The sequence below is a fragment of the Rhagoletis pomonella genome, unplaced genomic scaffold, assembly GCF_013731165.1.
Source record: "Rhagoletis pomonella isolate Grant_MI unplaced genomic scaffold, Rhpom_1.0 Rhpom_scaffold_00003, whole genome shotgun sequence".
Lineage (NCBI taxonomy): Eukaryota > Metazoa > Arthropoda > Insecta > Diptera > Tephritidae > Rhagoletis > Rhagoletis pomonella.
The window spans coordinates 72,178,241-72,192,161 of NW_023458557.1; the positions used below are offsets into that span (position 1 = coordinate 72,178,241).

Genomic DNA, 13,921 nt, shown 5'->3' on the forward strand with positions numbered 1-13,921 from the left:
ATCGGTGAGGTTGCCTGTTTATGTATTTATGGACTCAATTAGTAAGAGAATATGTGTTTCAAGTCGTTGTTTTTCGTATAGTTAAGTTAATTATTATTTTAATTTTGCCTAGTGTTATACGAACGTGACAATGGAATCGACCGGAAAATTTTCAGTTGATCTGCGATTCTTTACGATAGATGTGCGAATTGGTGTTTATTCTGTTTATTTTACGACTATCATATCATTTATGTTTTTGTTTGGTACTTAATTTCTCTTTAACACTGTTTCTTGCGTTCGTACGGAGGCCGGTGTTGATGCTTATTGTAGTATTAAAGCAAACACTAGGGTTGAAGAGTATGTGATACCTTGTCGTGTTTTGTACTGGTTGATGAACGATCTAAATCGGCAGCTATTTTTGGTTTTATATGTAGTCTTTCTTTTTATTATTGTTTTTACCTTTGTTTTGTCATGGAACAGTCTTAGACTGAAGAAATTTGGTTGGGTGGTGAATAACCTTCTGTTTTCAACCTGTTCATGATTTTTTTATTTCAGAATTGTGGTTTAATGACTACAATTTAGTTTGAAGTTAAATTAGTAATTTTATTTAAAATTTTATGATGCCAGCTCCCAGTGGTGAGAAGTGTACGTCAAATTACTGTGTGAAGGGTAGCACACATAAAATGTATCCACCAGATCATCCCAACTTTAAACCTGGTGGTTGTTCCACCAGAGCTCCACCGCCAGGGCAAGAATATTACAAATCAGTTCAGGATGGTTCAACAAAGCGTTGGACGTAAATTAAGTTAGAAACCTTATTTAAATGGCTTACTCATTGCACAACATATTGGACACTGACATAGAATTGCTACCACAAAAGTTGCACGAAAGTTTAGAGCGAAAAGATTTGGAAGAAAAAAAGAAAAAACAACGGCGGAAGTCATTGAAAGAATTGAAATCTCCGCTTGAAGAGATAAAACAAAACGCGGGCGCTCTGCTTAAGCCGACTTCTGATACTGCTGCTGTAAGTAAAATTCCTATTGTCGCATCTACATCTAAACGTCTGCTCGTCAACCGAGCATCATGACGAATGCGTGTTACAAAGATTTTAATTCGCCGCATGAACTTTTGGCGATGTCAGATTGGTATAAATACGGGGCCCTAAGACGGTGGTCACGAATCTTGGTTGTACTACAATTTAACGTAAAAGCTAACCGGGAATATCAGAACATCGTTCAGTCAGATTCCCAGAGTGCAAGACCCCTTTTCGAAAACTGTGCGCTTTCCGATAAACTATCTAGTGAGGATGGGCGCTGGGGAAATGATGAACACAGTGCTCCCCATTCTGACGTCACTCGATTTAGCAAATAGAGCTGTAAATCGTGACCACGTGACTTATGACAGCAGCGATGCAAAACGCTCTTACGATGTAAATGTGCAACGATCGGTTGCAATGTTGGCTAATGTGGAGCCCGATGAGTTGGCGTCGATGGGTGTCTTCAATCGCACAACTTTTGAACGAAAATATGACTTGAAGTGGGAATAAATAATACCACATTAATCCGAGGCAGCCGTCAACAACAACAAACAGGTGGCAACGAGCAATAGTGGACTCAATGCTGTCCTATAACTGCTCGCGGAATGAGCACATGCAGCCCAATTGTCTATATCCACTGATCCTGCTTCAGCAGCTGGCGCATGACTCATGACTATCGCTTCTGCCCGAACATGGCAAACGTTTTCAAACCTCGGCATGAAGTGGCCTTCGTTACAAATGACGTAGATTATGAGAGAGATGTCATCGGCGCCTTTAACTTTGTAAGTATAGAATTTGACACCGGTTAGCTTCATAAAGGTGTCACTAGTCCCAAAACAGTTGGTAGCCTGACCTCTAATGGTCAATACAAGTACCCAAAATGCCTTTCGGTCTGAAGAAGTCACCCATAATATTTCAACGTTTTATAAATAGCATTGCCCGAGATATGATTGACGATAGAAAAATCAAGCTTTTCTGCAAGTTTTGAACTTCTTCAAGAACACTAAAACAACATATTTGATAATGAGAAATTATTTAATTCACAAACGATCAGGTTATTGCTGTGGGACCACTTCGGCGCAGACACCTACACCACACCCCCCTACCATAGTATTTCTAACGGGCAGGTAGAGCGCTTTCACATCACTCTCACCGAGATCGCCCGCTGTATCAAGCTCACCCAAGGAATATATGACACGACTGACTAAATACTACTCGCCACAGCCAAATACAACAGGTCAATCCATTCCGTCACCGAACAAAGGCCCATCGACATAACTCAATCGATTCCAAAATCGTTAAGAGATAAAATTAGTGATAGAATTAAGAAGTCTCAGGAGAAAGAATTCGAGTTGTACAATAAATACATACAAACACAATCATTTCAACCCGGGGATAAGGTTTTCGTGAAAACGAATAAACAAATAGGGAACAAGTTTAGAAAAATCTGCGTCGAAGGGACTGTGACAAAAGCTTTGGGGACATCTGCGATGATTGGAAAGAGAATAGTTCACAAAAGTAACCTCAGGTAATCCTTTAATTTGAGATACCTTCTCCTTGCACTGATGCAGTGGAACTATACAAACGCACATTACATATCAGTCAGCAATGGACAAGTAACTCTTTTTGAGCGGTACCGTTCAATATTGCACAGCATTAATCTTACAAACTACGAAAGGGTTGCATTTGATACTGAAGATATTATTGGCCATTTCCCGCAATCCCACATCAGGGAATTATTACAGGCTGGCATTGACCAAATTTTTCAGTTACTTGACACGTTAAGAGTCCATCATAGACAGGCCCGCAGTGTAAACTCTTCAGGGACGGCGCTGAAAGACATCGCAGGAACCCCTGATATCAACGACTACAATGACTTCAAGGTTTGAGAACAAGCCACTGATAGAGGCAAGTGAACGTCAAATGGTTATAAATACAGAAATGCAGGTTAGGAAATCAGCTGACACAGCGCGTGAATGAATTACTTGACGTAACCAAGAAAGCAGATATAGATACAGGAATTTTGTTCGAGCTCGTCACAAGCAGGAACAGGGAAATAATGACGGACATTGAAAATCTTATTTATTCGATAACCTTGGGTAAGGCAAGTGTAACAAACCCAATTATTTTGGATGCCAGAGATGTAAAACAAATGTTAATTGCCGGCCACTTTGCTAACGTTCGTATTAGTGATATTCTCATGTCACTGCCGGATAATGCTGTTTTCTTTATAATTAAATACCCAGAGATTATGGAAATTTGCAAGAAGCTTCCGTTGTTGCACGAAAATTCGATGCTCATGATGGAGACGAACTCGGTAGCCGAGTGCGATCATATATATCACCCCCCTCAGAAACCGCAAAGATTCAACGGCTATAACGTTCTGCCAGCTACTTCAGGAGAGCCTGTGTGTTCGTTAGTTATTAAATCATAATTCTGCGACTTGTAAAACGACATCAGCTGACCACGTCAATCCGATTGAAGAATCGGACGATGGCCTAGTTGTGATAAATGACGCATCAGTAAAGGTCCAAGAAGGAAAGAACTCAGTCACGACAATACGAGGTACGTTTCTAATAACCTTTCAAGGAAACATACCTGTAGATGGAAACTGGAAAGCAATAAGTCGTTCGCATACAGAAGGTCCACCTGCTCACCTCATAAATTTTACGGAACATACTACATTATTGCTGTTACCGTACCTGCAGAAACTTAACATAAGAAACTTAGCACACATTTCCAACCTAATTCATACTCGTTCTGCGCAGTCACCATTGGTTTAATGACTCTGTTGGCATCCGCGATCATAATAAGCTTGATAATTAAAGCAAAAAGGTACAAACACAATGGTATAAAGGTCCTGAGGAAGGTTTTAAAATACGAGGACGATCTCTCTAGCGCCCTATCGGATAAGTAGTTTGAATACACAAGGACCTCGAATTACCTCGCGAAGTGTTGCACAAATTCGACGAAATGTATGACGACAAGTCGACCGCTCTACAAATAGTCCACAGAAGTGAAATTAAAAGTATGCAATTGGAAAACCACGCAAATGCAGAGAACTTCGCGAATGATTTCGAAAAGAGTTTCAACAAGTTAAAGGCGGCTGGGGCTCTAATAACTGAAGGGGAGAAGTTGAATTATATGTTAAAAGCACTCCTGGTGTCACTGAATCATATCGGTGATCTCATAGATGTGTTGCCAGAAAAGAACAGAACATGTGAATATCTACTACAGGAGATAAAGTTAAAATTCAGCAACAGAAATGAGTTTAATGTACAGCTAAGGCGAATAATACAAGAGGAAGTGCGAGAAACATACAGTGTCACAAGTCCAAAAAGTACGGACACATTCAGAAACACTGCCCGATTGAAAATCGTGATCAAGGAAAAAAAAAATGTCACAGCACCAAACCTATTCATATCAAAACAACAGCAGAGGTGGAAGCAGGGGATCTCGTGTTAACCAGCGCGGCAATTCCAGCCAAAGAGGATACTAAATCTTACACCCAACACCCTCAACCAAGGCCAAGGCATAGCATCTGGTAAGGCAACGTGGCAATGAAGATTCATGAGGTATAGAATTAAGTGAAAACAAACATTGTAATCAGTCTGATGCCCGGGCAAGGTCGGAGTTATTTGGCAGTCCATAGAGAACTGTAGGGATTCCGTCAGGCTGAGCAAAGTCTTATTTAAGGAACACACTAACCCCAGCATCATTCAGGGAGACGACGGTGAAATTTAAGTCAATCGATATCACTCTACTTAAACCGTTAATGTAAACAAAATCTTTGACTCCGCATTACAGTTGAATAAATCTTTAAATTGCAAGAATCTTTAAAAGACACCATTTTTCCGCCGCTGCTAAGACAGCTAAGTAGTTACTATAAACATTGGCGTTCCATTTGAAATGCCCATATATTTGTATGTAAAAATATGAAATCAGTTACGAATAAGATGATATTGTAATGACAGTGCAGTTGCAGTTTTACGCTGTATTTAGAAACTGTTTTTTTTTTTTTAAACTCAATTCGCGTTCGTGTATAATTAATTGGCCATTCTTCCAGGAGAACGTGAAGTAGCAGCCCGAAAGGAAATACGGCTAGTAACGTGTCTCTATCGAAAAAATATTTTTTCGGAACAATAGAATTAAGTCTCCTCACGAAAGAGGAGAAAAAATGTTGAAACAAAACAAAATCAATTGCTGTTAACTAAAGTGTACTGTAGCATTCGGAAGGACCCAAAACAATTTTCAATTTATCGGTGAAAACGAAACGAACTGAAATAAAAAAGTTAAAAAAGTGAAAAAAGCTAATTACTATAGCTAGTCAGCTTCTTATTAGTAGCTAAAACTCTCAGCGCCACTTTGAGAAAAATAAAAGTGTGTGCTTAATATAAAGATACACTGACAATAAAATTTCGTAAAAATGCTACTACTACTACTTTCGTAGTCTTGGTTTTTGTACTACGTACGAAACTTTCGTTCATAATACGAAAACATTTTTCACAACAAAACAAAATTTTAAGAACCATACGTAAATGTAACGAAGGGAGTTTCGTAAGGCATTTTTTCAGTACAATTTATGAAAATTTTCGTTTATTTTACAGTCTGGCAAAAGAGCAGATCGGCTAAAGCAACGACTGTTGTCAACAATCGTTGCTTGAGCTCATTTGCTCTTTTGCTAGAGTGCCAGGCCACTTGCTAACTTTGGTGAATACCACAAAAACACCTGACTGTGCAACTGACAAATTTGAGGAATTTTTAAAGCAAATAAAAAAAGTAGTAACATAAAACCACTTCCGGCCTATTGGTAAAACTGTACACAAAAAGAGTAATTGAAAATTAAAAAGAAAAAATACTATATTTCTTCAATTATAAATATAAATATATTTCAGTCATTTGTAAGAAAGAGATGTTTTAAAATGGATGGCATTTATACTGAAATATCAATGTTAAAATAAATAGACTTTAAAACAAACAGATCAAAAATGGCAACATTTTTAAAGATACTTAGAAATATTTATGATAAGGTGATAAACTAACTAAATTCAACATGAAATAAAAACCACAACGCAACAACAAATTAACTCGAAATTATAAAGGTACCCACCCACCTCAGCATGAAATGGAGGTGCGAGGGCAAATTAAAGAAATGGAAGAACAAGGAATTATTCAAAAAAGCCATTCCAGATATTCAAGCCCATTAATAGTGGTACCCAAAAAATATATATAATTCAGGTGAGAAAGAATATCGAATTGTAATAGACTAAATAAAGAAAGCTTAGTGAAGTTGCAATAGACGACAAGTATCCACTTCAAAATATTGATTCAATTTTGGATATGTTAGGAAGAGCTCAGTATTTTACGACTCTAGACTTAGCGAAGGGATATCACCAGATATTAGTAAAACAGGAAGTCCGAGAAAAAACTGCATTTGTAACACCACATGGACTTATGAATTCATTAGGATGCCATTCGGTCTGAAAAACGCGCCAGCCACATTCCAACGGCTGATGAATGATATCTTTAGAGATTACATAAATAAAACATGCGTCGTGTATTTAGACGACATCTTTATTTTCAGCACGTCATTAAATGAACATATTAGGGCAATAAGTGATATTTTTAAAGTACTTGAAAGTAAGAATTTAAAAATTCAAATAGATAAGTGTAACTATCTAAAAAAGGTAACCGAGTTCCTTGGACACATTTTAACAAAAGATGTTATGTTGCCAAACCCTAATAAAATTAAAGTTTTTGAAAACTTGCAATTGCCTAAAACGGACAAACAGATTAAAAGTTTTGTAGGATTAACTGGTTACTATAGACAATTCGTAAAAGATTACGCTAAGGTAGCCCAACCAATTACTAAAGATCTTAAGAAAGATGCAAAAATTAACCTTAAAGACCCGACATACATCGAAGCTTTCGAAAAACTTAAAACATTAATAAGTACAAATCCAGTTTTGCGTTATCCAGATTTTGAGAAGCAATTTACATTGATAACAGATGCAGCAAACTATACGATAGGTGCAGTATTGTCACAAGAAGGACACCCAGTGTGTTATGCCTCAAGAACTTTGAATAACCACGAAAGAAACTATTCTGCAACAGACAAAGAGTTTCTCGTAATAATGTGGAGTTGCAATTACTTTAGACCATACGTTTATGGAGAAAATTTTAAATTTTAACAGACCACCAACCAATCAAATACTTATAGCGTTTTCTTTTCTCGAAAAAAGGCTGCACTTATTCTGCATTGTGTTAGCGCTGTCACATTTTCATGTTCTTTTCTCAGCCCTTTCACAAGGCGTCGTGTTCTTTTCTCAGCAGGTTGCGCTCTGATCCGGCGAAAGTGCTGCCTTTTCTGCCCTCAAATAAGCGTTAGGGTGAGAGATTGCATGGTTGATTTTTAATTTAATCTTGTAAAAATTCAATTATTTTCCCTATCAGAAATAAGTGTTTTGCTTTAAAATTGTTAAAGACTTACAGGCCAAGTGAATAATTCAGCTTTACTAAGTTCTATAAATAAATTGTGATGGATGTTTACATTTTCTGTTTCATTCTCATATAAAGAATGCAACATTTTCTCAGGTTTCAGGGCAACGCAAAGAAAGAGTTCCCATATAAAAGGGCAGAACTTTTTTTGAGAAAAGAAAACGCTATTACATTCCAAATACAGAGGAAAAGATATGTCAACACGACATCAAAGATGGTTGTTAAAATTAGGGGAATATCAATTTGACATAGAATACTTAAAAGGTAAAGAAAATAAAGTAGCTGACTTTTTAAGTAGAATAGAAATTAGTGAGGACACTATATCAAAAAAAAACGGAGGGTAAATATGAGCATATTTTAAATTTTTTAGTTAACAATATTGGGGATGATGAAACAATGAAAAAATAATTTTTTTCATTTCAGAGCACCATTTTCTTAGAATGAGCGAAATATTTCGAAAATATATCGGAAAAGGTGAAATAGGAATATTTTCAGAAATATCAGAGCGTAAATTATTAAATGCACAAAGAGGGCACAGGATATTGAAACAGAAGTCGAGGCAGTAAAGCAAATCTCTTTGTATCATGTTAGAGAAAACGCTCACCCAGGTATTCAGGAAACATACAACTAGATAAGAAATAAAATTTATTATCCAAAATTAATGGAACTAATTCAAATTGTAACCAACCAATGTGAAGTCAAATATGACAGACAGCTCATTAAGCCAAAGTTGAAGTTTACGGAGACGCTTACAAAAATAAAAGATATTATATATATCGATACGTATGTTATGAAAGGATTTTATTTTTTGACTGTTGTTGATAAATTTTCTAAATTTGGTGCAGCTTATCCGCTGAATGATGGAAGTCATATTACGATAATGGAACAGCTAGAAGACCATTTTGCGAAATTAGGGAAACCTAGGAAAATGGTGGCAGACAACGAATTCAAAACTGCAAGATTAAAAGAATTTTTAGATTATGAAAATGTGGAACTTCATTTAACAAAACCTCGTAGCCGATGTTTAAAGGTTTCACAATACTGTAGCAAAAAGGTTTAGAATCCTGTATAAGTTAAATAAAGAACTATCAGTAAAACAACTCATACAAAAAGCTATTCGAAATTATAACGACCGATTTCATTCAACAATAAAGTGCACCCCAAACGAAGCTCATACTAATAAAATAGATCAAGAAATAGAGTAGAAACAGGAAAAACTTAGAAACAACGAAACGTAAAATAATAGAAAAATTGAATAGTAAAAGGAAAAATTACGAGGAAAAAAGTACGACAGGATTTATTAAAAATTATAAAGCTGTTAGACATAAGGAGCAGCCAAGGTATAAGAAAGGAAATCTAAAAGACGTCCACCAATGTAACATTAAGAAACCATTAAAACTTACAGACATGGATCATGATAGCAGTAATAACACTGATAATACGACAATGCGGAGGAATAATGACATTGACGAAACTAACTGAACAAACCGGATTTATAGATTTACAAATTAGAGAGAAGGAAATACCTAAGGATAGCGATATAGTACTACATATGATTGACATTCAACAACTAGAAGACATTATCAATGCAATGACCGACAAAATAATTTTAATGAATATACCGAATAAGGAGATATTACAAAGGGAGTTGTTAGACGTAAGGAATAAGTTACTGACACTTATGCCAATTAGAACTAGAAACAAGCCAGGATTAATTAATGCAGTAGGCAATATGTCAAAATGGCTCTTTGGTACAATGGATAAGGACGACAGACAAAATATACAAAGACATCTTTTACGGACAAATGACACAATCAACCGACAAATCAAAATAAATGATTATTTTGCCTAAGCTATTGAACATCTCAAGGAAATTGTTAAAAGTGATCGAGTAAAAATAGAAAAAGAGCTTAATTCCATAAACAAATTCATGTAAGACGAATATAAACAAAATGTATACTTAGATCAATATACAAAGATTCAATTACTGAAAAGTAGAATTGAACACCTTCAGCTAAATATGGTATAATACATCCAAATATATTAACAAGTGCGGAAATAGTAAAATATAATATCGATTATAATAAACTCTGTAGTAAATATCTACAATTGGGCGCAGTAATTCTAAATAATAAAAATTTAGTATTCGGCATAAAAATATCTAAAAGCTTTGAATATGTTAAAATAAGAACCGTCATTCCAATACCCAACAAAGAAAAAGATTAAATAGAAACAAAAATAGAAGAGATATTTCCTTATGAAAATAAAACATTAATATTTGAAGAAAATAAATTATTAAAAGGAATGAAGCTTAGTAACCACTGTATTTTAAGAAATAATTGTCATCTTAAAAACTAATAGATTTACAGCTTAATCACTAATGTTATCAAGAACACCCAATTATAAATGGAAACTACCTAATACTTGTTAATAATTGTTCAATCAAAATTAACGACTAATACTTTTCTAATTAACCACCACACATGCACATTAATACACTAAAATTGAATGGTTTTATAGTGTATACTTAAAAAACACTTCTGAGAAAAAGTTACGATTTTGGTTTTAAACAGTGCATACTTCATTAAATGTTGTTATTCAAGTATGTATGTAAGTTAACATCAAGATGTAACCCGCATCGAGGTACTTAAGCGGGTTCTTTTAAGTACCCAACCCGCCTAAGTACCCCAAAAAGCTGACATTTTTCGTGAGGTACTTAAGCGGGTTTTACTGTATATTGAAAATATAAAAGAAAATATTGTCAGCTTAAAATAATAGCGGAACATAGATCAAACATAGAAATCATTTTTAAATTGGGAGTTCAATAAATAAAAAAATAAAAAGTAAAATATCGCATATCTGTAATATTTTAAGACATATACCGATCAAATTAAATAAACGAATTCGAACCCTTATATCAAGGAGTTCTATTCCGCTAAACGTGTAAAGTGATTTTTTAAGAACGTGCTTTGCCGATTTACGTACGAAAATCGCACGATTCAATCAAAGCAAAAGCCGAAAATAATAATGTATCCTTAAAGATTAACCGCGAGTGTTCGAATTCACAAAATTTTTAGCTCGCACGCTTCAGTCAAAGTAAAAGGAGAAAATAATAAAGTATCCTTAAAGATTAACCGCGAATGTTTTGAATTCACAAAATAAAAAAATCGCGCATTTTAAAATATCCTGCAAAGGATTAGCCGCGATAAATAAAGGCTTGTACAGCCAATAACAAAAAATTAAGTCCAATCTATAATTCTGCTCAACTCTGCGATTCTAAATTCCAGACCCTCCAGAATAGAAGAGACTGCCTTCCTAGAAGGGATCACAAATAAAAAATTAAATAATCGACAGCTACAATCACCAAGCAAGGACGATAACTACAGTAAATACTCGTAGGGCTACAGATTATGAAGCCGAAAGAATAAATGAAAATATAGTGTGCCAGGAGTCCCTTGACGTGATAAAATCACTAGGGAAAAGTAAACGCGTATGCTAGCTGGAGAGAAGCAGCTCATAACGCAATAAGCCTGTACGTGAGAGACAGTAGAAAATACTTCACGGCTCTTACGATTTTGAGAAACAAAGTAACTCAGGACGCGAATGATGTCCTAACAAACCACGGCACCGTGTTAAATTTCGACGCGATAGTCGCTCGCCTTGACTTCGCGTACTCGGACAAACGCCCGATACACATTATTAAGCAAGAATTAAGCGTGCTTCGACAAGCCGTAATGTCGGTTGTAGAATATTACAACCTGGTCAACAAAAAATTGACCTTATTAATAAACAAAACAATAATGAAACATGGCAATGCGTCAGATATAACCAAAGAGCTTAGTAAGAATAGGGATCACGCCTTAAGAATTTTTATAACAGGGCTCAATGCACCCTTAAGAGATATTATTTTTTTCGCTTAAGCCGGACGATTTGCCTGATGCTTTGGCAAAAGCACAGGAGCTCGAATCAAACAATCAGAGAGCATTATTTGCTCAAAATTTCGCAACTGAAAAAATAAGAACTAGGTAACCAAAATTCTCAAGTAATAACTTGAGGTTCCCATTAAGGAACGACATAACAAAACCAGAGCCCATGGATATAGATCCATCGCTATCAAGATTCCGGAAAAATATTGTTACCAAACCGCAACAAAATAATGGTTTCATAAATACAAATATGGCTATCACGAGTGCTTTTGCAGCCATTAAGAATTTGGGCCCTCAAACCCAAAATGCTCACGATCCGAAGCGACCATAGCTTTCGTCCGCAGGAAAGAACCCAAAGGGTAAACAATTTAAACGAAAGTCATTTTTTAGGGGAAGGGGGGATGTCCTCCCTTTCATCAACCTCTACGATGCCAAATTAGACAAACATTTAAAAGATCTTGTCTATACAGAGGCTACCTCATGTTATATTAGGCAGGGGGTATCTGAAAATAGGAACGAATTAGCCATTTACAAAATGGTAAACTCCGTGAATGTTTATTAAATCATTAAATATTACCATTTGATAACCCTATTTGGAGTCAAACAGGGTTTTTATGAAATAGAAAACTTGAAATCCGATCTCCTTTTGGGGTATAATTTATTGAATAAAATTGAGGCGCGTATCGACGTGCCCAATGAGAATTTTTTTTTTATAAAATAAAAAGTGATACCGAAAGTGTTGAAAACAGCATGAACAGCATGAATAAAAGTAATAAAAAATTACTAAACAAATTAAAACAAAAAGTTTGCAAAAAACCAGCCGATACAAAAATTGGCACTAAGGAACATAAAGTTTCCGATAAAAAAATTTTAGCATGCATGGTAGTATACTGTATTATTTTGTACTTGTGCATGATGTTTTGTAGTGATCTGAGTTTCAAATGATCCAACATAAATGTTCGTTATCACACTCTCATTTACATTTCCCCCTATATAATTTCTTATGTAATATTTATGATATGTAAACTAAACGGCATCTCTGTATTGTCATATTTAAAACTAACCACATAACACGATCTGCGGCGATATTGCGGCCATGTTGCCTTCGAGTCAGTTGTAGGGATGTCAGTGGCAAAAATACATCGATGTTTTTCTTTGATTCGATGCATCGAAATGTACATCGATATTTTTCGATGCATCGAAGGGCATACATCGATGCATCGATTTGCATAGGATTTTTCAGATAATGTCTCACAACAAAATATGTTATTAGAAAAATTTTAGAAAATTTGAAATAAATTACTGCAACTGAGCTAATTTTGTTGCTAGCGGAACTTCTTGCAGCCATTTAAATTTTTTGGCCAAAGTCACTTCTTTTTTTTGAACAATTGAAAAACTGGGATGACGGTTCAATGTACCGTAGATGTCAGTTTTCAAAAAACATCGATACATCGATACATCGACTATTTATACATTGAGTGGAAAATTTTCGATGCATCGAAGCAAAACATCGATATTTTCGATGCATCGATGTTTTTCCGACATCCCTAGTCAGTTGAATAAAAAACGAAAAGACGAGTACAAGCAATTGTCGTGTGTGAGTTTTATTGTTTAAAGTATCAGAAGAGGTTTTCACCCAAAATGCCTTCAAGTGAAGAATTAAGTAAATTGTACGCTGTTGAGCAACTAAAATCATGTTTGCGTTCGCTCGGACAGAAAATATCAGGTAATAAAGCCGAATTAATTATTCGCTTACAAGAAATTTCTGAGGAGCGTCGTGGAAGTTTTCAAAATTCGGCAGTTGACGCTGACGCTACGCAAGACGACAACGGAGACAAGGGGCAAGCCAGTGGAATCAACGAAGGAGCGAGCAGTGCAGACGTCGTTAATGAGTGTGGTGTAATTTTACCGAAAAACGACGACGCAAATAATCAAACGAGTGCTGCAACTAAAGAAAAAGAGAGTCATGCAGTAGCAATGCTGTGATGAAAAAGAGAGTGATGCAAATGAGTGGCGACTCTTAAAATATGAGTTAGCATTGCTAAAGCGTGAATGTGAACTACAAAAGAGAGAAAATGAAATGCTAAAGAGCGAAAAAGAGCAGGTTAGGATTAAATTTGATGATTTGATACAGAACCAAATAATTAAGCCGAGTAAGTCTGAGTATTCTTCTCCCATTGTTTTAGTAAGGAAGAAGACGGGTGATATAAGATTATGTGTAGATTTTCGTAATTTGAATAAGGTAACTTTGAAAGATAACTTTCCATTGCCTCTAATTGATGACTTGCTTGATAGGCTAGCAAATAAAAGTATATTTTCATTATTTGATTTAAAGAGTGCGTTCTATCACGTATACATGGTAGAAGAATCGGTTAAGTACACTTCCTTTATAACGCCTTTGGGTCAGTATGAATTTTTAAAAATGCCATTCGGCCTGAAAAATGCGCCCTCGACATTCCAGCGTTTTGTCAGCCATGTTTTC

At 35.6% G+C, this 13,921-nt stretch overlaps 1 protein-coding gene across 1 annotated transcript in view; it reads left to right on the top strand.

Annotated features, from left to right (window-relative positions):
- Positions 1-443: 443 nt before the first annotated feature.
- Positions 444-13,921, top strand: part of LOC118735486 — a 14,245-nt gene continuing 767 nt past the window's right edge. The window contains exon 1 of the mRNA XM_036465276.1: positions 444-1,032. Within this exon, the coding sequence (XP_036321169.1) occupies positions 803-1,032 (230 nt within the window). The 5' untranslated portion in view covers positions 444-802. The remainder of the gene's footprint in view (positions 1,033-13,921) is intronic.